At 43.2% G+C, this 5,347-nt stretch overlaps 1 protein-coding gene across 5 annotated transcripts in view; it reads left to right on the top strand.

The window, feature by feature from the left end:
• TEAD1 (TEA domain family member 1 (SV40 transcriptional enhancer factor)) overlaps nt 1-5,347 on the top strand; it is a 98,882-nt gene that overhangs the window by 64,344 nt on the left and 29,191 nt on the right. For 3 of the 5 annotated variants that reach the window (XM_010189868.1, XM_010189869.1, XM_010189870.1), the window contains 4 exons: nt 2,901-2,912; nt 4,097-4,231; nt 4,418-4,464; nt 4,931-4,941. In XM_010189868.1, the coding sequence (XP_010188170.1) occupies nt 2,901-2,912; nt 4,097-4,231; nt 4,418-4,464; nt 4,931-4,941 (205 nt within the window). The remainder of the gene's footprint in view (nt 1-2,900; nt 2,913-4,096; nt 4,232-4,417; nt 4,465-4,930; nt 4,942-5,347) is intronic. The other 2 variants (XM_010189871.1, XM_010189867.1) reach the window with 1 other exon arrangement.

Here is a 5,347-nt window from a genome sequence, read left to right as displayed (position 1 = left end):
TGAACCTCAGCACGGGACACTGAAGCACTCTGGGGCAAACTTTTATTTTACGTACATCAGTGTAAACCCCATTGACCTGGAAGTGTTTATTCCAGCTTTACGCAGCAGCACCAGTGAGAGCAAAACCAAACCCTTTCTGTCTTGGACAAGATAGGAAATCATAGTCTTAACTATTTGCAGACATTAAAAATCCCTCAACGTTCCTGTTTAGAGTAGGGGTGTTAACCCATTTGTCCTGGCCAAATTCCAACCTGGGTAATTACTATAATCTGTCTGTTTAAATTATCCCTGCCGTTTTAATTGGATATATTACTTCTCTTGCTGCCTAAACTGTGATGTAATACCATTGTGTGTTATTAATCAGTTACCAAGTTTCATCCCAGAAGCAGCTGCGTTGCAGTGATAGGTAGAAAGACTCATTCCCTCCTGGTTACGAGTGCTCTCCATTACAGTGTAAAAAAAACCCCAGCATATACTCGGTTTTTTAAGTGGCAGACAAGATAATATTTCAGTTAAAATAGACGGCTTTAAAATGAGATTTTCCCATTTGGTTTTGAAGACTGTGAAGTCTGCCTGACTATACAAATATAGGCCACCAACTTGCAGCTCTCCAAAATGTTCCTGGTGCTGAAGGTACGTTTTTGCCAATGGAAGTCAGGACCTCTTATGTATTTGTATTTGATTTTTACTTTGATTTCTTTCATGTTTGAATGTGAAGTTACAGTTACTTTGAGAAAAACTGATCTTCCAACTATGCAGAGGTTCCCAAGCCTGCAAAAGGTGAAACTTCCCACTGATGTGTGTTGGCCTGAGTCTGTTTATGTCCAGTGGAGCTGGCAGATTTGTCACCACTGGGAAAGGAGTCACTGAAACTCCTCAAGGCTAGCCCTGTTGCAAGGACTGTATTTCTGAACTGGCATCTTATACATTTCTGCTTTCTCTCCATTATCCTGAAAATGTGACCGGTCAAAGAGAATGAGATGAATGGCCATCACAAAATGCAGAATATTCTAGGGTGAAAAGCAGCAATTGGCAAGAAGGAAGGCACATCCATTCTAATGTCATGGAACAAAAGATGCTTTCTCCCTCCAAAAATCCCTGTCACTGTTCCTAAAATTCAGGATCATCAGTCTCACTGCTCATGGAGGCTCAGAGTTCCACAGGACAGTCTAAGTGTTCCTTCTGTGAACGGAAGCTCTTGAAGGAAGTGTAAATCTTTGAACATTTCTCTTTAGTTCATCTGTTATGCTGTAATCATTGCCATGTAGAATTTAGGTGTCCAGGGTCCTGTTCTAGTCCTTGGACATTGATAACATTGCAGAAAGTAATGCACTCTAGTTGGTTTTCGATGCCTGGTAAGGAAGAAATACATTGTCTCCTGTAGGTGCTTACTGCACTGACAGTAGCAGGGTGGTAGCCACCTGCCTTAGACTGGAGACTTTAGGTGGCTAAGCCGAGGTGAGATGAACCGTGTCATATATATATAATATGCCCTGGACTCATGCAGCTACCGGGTATGGACTTTTATAACCCTGACAAAGCTTTTGCTTTTAAATTCCCCTTTAGTTTAGATCCTTCTAAAGAGTAAGGCTGTTGTAGCAGCAGAACAGTATGAGTTTGGGAACTTGGCAGGAGCACAGACACTGGCTGAACCTTCATGTGGTGGCACTGGCGTGGCTGGTTGCAACCAGGAGGAGAGGAAGCTGTAGTGCCACAGCAGTTCTGGAGAATAGCAAGGCAGTCACAAAAGTAGTGCTCACGTGGTTTTGGAGTTACTAGGACCCACAGGCACGCACGTCTCTTGAATCATGTATTTGCACACAGGATATTGATCCCCTGTGTGTTTGTTTTTCTTACGATCCAGCTAACTGCAGGTGAGACTTGCATGGTTTGGCATTTCCAAGCCAGCTCACCTAACAAAAAACCGGGAGAAAAGGAACAGAAAAGTCTGGTGGAGCTAGCATGTCTGTATTGCCTAAGTACATCTCCTTATTTTCATGTTTCTGTGATGGCTGGTCCTTTTTACTGTGCAGGAGGGTAGATGGGTCGGCTTTCTGGAGAGCTGCATGAATCTCAGGATACGCTACCTCTTAACACCCACCAAAGCATTTTTTAGGCTGATGGTCTGCAGACACCCAAAGGCAGCCAGTACAACAGCCAGACCTCCAGTAAAATACGCTGTGCACAGACCTCTGGAGCAGGCAGAGATACTGGCTAGTGCCAGTAGCTAGCAAAGCCAGAGCTGACTTCCAGCTCTTACCCAGTGAATGAGTTGTAGTTGTATGGGAAAGCTATGAGTTGGAGAAATGGCCGAGCATTGTTCATGCACCGAGGCACAGCACATCCCCCACCTCCAGTAGATGCACTCTGTAGATGTGCTGTGAGCTGCAGCAAGGCAGTCCCGAGGCCTGGACAGGTCAGAAAGCACCCAGCGCTGCTGTGGGAGATGTGGCATAGGGTGACCCTGCAGGCATTAATGCTGTTACTCTGCAGTGGATTGCACTTCAGACTCGCATCCTGTGAGGTGCAGAGGGGGACGCTGCTGGAGCAGCTACTCCCCTGCTCCACCTGCCGCTTTCCCAGGCTGCATCCCACAGAAGCTCCGTGCACAGCTCAGGGAAACAAGCTCAGCAACAATCCCCTCCGTTCAGTATCCGCAGCTTTCACACAGGGAGGTGGGGGTGATTTCCTCCCAGTGTTTGTTGTTGGGATTTTTGTCCTTTTTTTTTCCCCCCCTTTTAATGAATCAGGCCCTAGGTGAAAATAACGCATTGTTTAAATCTGATATTTAATGTTGAGCAAACTGCTCTTCCTTTGTCTCTTACTATTTTGTTCATATTTTGCTAAGAATCTGCTATTCTACACAAACATTTTAATAAACTGTTTGTTGTTGTATCCAGGTAACAAGCATGGTAAGTATTTTAACTAAATCAAGTATTATGTACCTTAGCTGTGCTTGGCAGAATTTTTGGCTAGCTTTTCCTGTACTTTCAGCCTGTGCTGTTTCTAAAGGAGCTATTCAAAGGAAGAAACTGCTCACCTATAGTTCTACTACATACAAGCTTTAGAGGGAGCATATGTGCAAAGTCGTATATCGTATATAAGAGCATGCACCTCTTGCCAGCATGCTTGCTACTTTGCTTGTAAAATAAAAACAGGAAAAAATCCAAATCCTTGCCTAATACTGCTTGTGTTCCTTCATTCTAAGTCATACCTAAATATTAGCACTTATTAATAAGTACTACTTTTGGATGAGGTTCCCCACTATACCAGATAGTAGCAGTCTGTTGTTTACTTATTTTACCTGACCTAAAATATCCACTTGGTTAACTCTCTTGCATTAAGAGACTTTCCTTTTCTATTCTGTGATTCTGTGTGATTGGCAGTGACTACAAGTGCTGCTCTAATATGAGTAATTGATAACAACACATCTTTTCCTAAACTTGTTCCTGTATGCTTGAAAAGAGCAGAAATTTTATGGCTGATTGTTTTCTTTGGGAACACTGTAAATCAGTAAAGTGCTACAATTGGAAGTTTAAAATGTTAATTACAGTTTTGTGATCCAACTCTCAAAATACTTGACATAAAATGGAATCCAAAATGTTTTAAACCCGTAAGCATGAAGAAAAATCTGTCATTGTTTGCGAGTCAGTCGCAGTTCTGTGTTCTCACTTAACCGTGTAATACAAAAGGCAAACTTCTCTTAGATCTAAATGATAGAGCTCAAATCTCAGTGCTCCCTGTCCTGCAGGCAGAGCCTTAGCAGCAGACTCTGTTTAGTCCAGCCTGATATAAAATCAGCAGAATTTGCTCAGATAAGCAAGTGGGCAGTAGTTTGCTCTCCCAGAGCTTCTTGTGTGTTGGCAGAGCAGACTGTGAGAATTCAGGTCTACCATGCATGTCTGAGAGGAGGTTTTGCCTTGAGGTAGTTTGAGTGTTAGCCTCCATGCTGTATTTTTTTTTCCTGCATGGTTTGCTATTTTTGCATTTTCTGTGTGGCTTTTTAAGTTTTTAGTTATGTGCTTGTAGCTGCAGTTACTTAATGTCGTTTGTTGTGCCAAATGTTTTAAGACTCCGTGTAATTGTCATGTTAAAGGATCAGACAGCAAAGGACAAAGCACTCCAGCACATGGCAGCAATGTCATCAGCTCAGATAGTCTCAGCTACTGCTATTCACAACAAGCTGGGCCTGCCAGGAATTCCCCGTCCTACATTTCCTGGGGCACCTGGGGTAAGTTGTTAGCCGAGTCCCAAAAAAATCCCTGTATTCTCTAACAATGTTCAGTAGAAAACTAAGGCTGAATGAATGGATTAATGCTTTCACTTGTGTTTGCTAAAGGAATCGTGCTTGTTCAGAAATATCCAAAATCTTTCAGCAAACAATTGAGGGTATGTTTGTTTGTTTTTCCTCTTTTAGTTTTGGCCGGGCATGATCCAAACGGGGCAGCCTGGATCCTCGCAAGAGTAAGTCTGAAAGTTAAATTATGCTTCCATATGCAGCGTGGAGCTGGCTTGTGCACTTTGCTGCCAGAGGATATCAATGGGGCAAGAACTTGCAAATTTTTCTAAAAAGGAGGCAAAGGTAGTTGGAGGGAAAGAAAGAGCCCTTACAGTGTTGTGAACTCACATTCAAAAAGTTATAAGGGATCCCAGGCCTCAGATCTGAATACCTAATGGGCACACTCCTCTTTCTCCCATTGCGTGGTGAGATGCAATGATAGTGCCAGGGAAGCAGCTGGTGAGATTTTGCCCGTGAATGAGTTTCCAGTACAAATGCTTCCATCCTCTTTTAAGTATATGAGCAATACCAGAGGCAAGGGGGACATATTTTCCTGCAGGGCAGGAGATGACCATGTGAGGTCCATTAGTGGTCAGTGGGGTTATCGCACTTTGGCGCTGTGGTAGCAATGGCGCCATAAGGAGAAGGAAGCCTTCTCCCTTCCATCAGGTGTTAACGTTTTTGTGGTGGTCTCTGGAGCAATGTTTGTGAGCCTCATTTTTCAGCTTCTCCCCACCCTATTCTTTGTGCCCCTGTAGTTCAGTGTCCTCTGGATTTATTGGGAGTCAAAGCAGTCACGATCCATGTCTGCTGTGACACTTGCGATGTGTGGGTCAGGTTTTCTGCTGCATGACTGAGCGCAGATGAGCTCCTCACTTTAAGATGTTGAGGGAATTCTCATCCCCACTCTCTCTATTGCATCATTACTGTCTGTCTGTTAAATATGCTATGTAAAGAAGAGGTATGTTTGTGGGTAAAGATCGATAACAACGTATTTTCTTATACTATGTGATTCTAATGGAATTTACTGTGGATGGCATGGTATATGATTTTTGTGTAACTCTCTAT

Source organism: Mesitornis unicolor, unplaced genomic scaffold, assembly GCF_000695765.1.
Source record: "Mesitornis unicolor isolate BGI_N332 unplaced genomic scaffold, ASM69576v1 scaffold52488, whole genome shotgun sequence".
Classification (NCBI taxonomy): Eukaryota; Metazoa; Chordata; class Aves; order Mesitornithiformes; family Mesitornithidae; genus Mesitornis; species Mesitornis unicolor.
The sequence above is the reverse complement of the archived record's forward strand: the minus strand, read 5'-3'. Positions and strand labels throughout refer to the sequence as shown.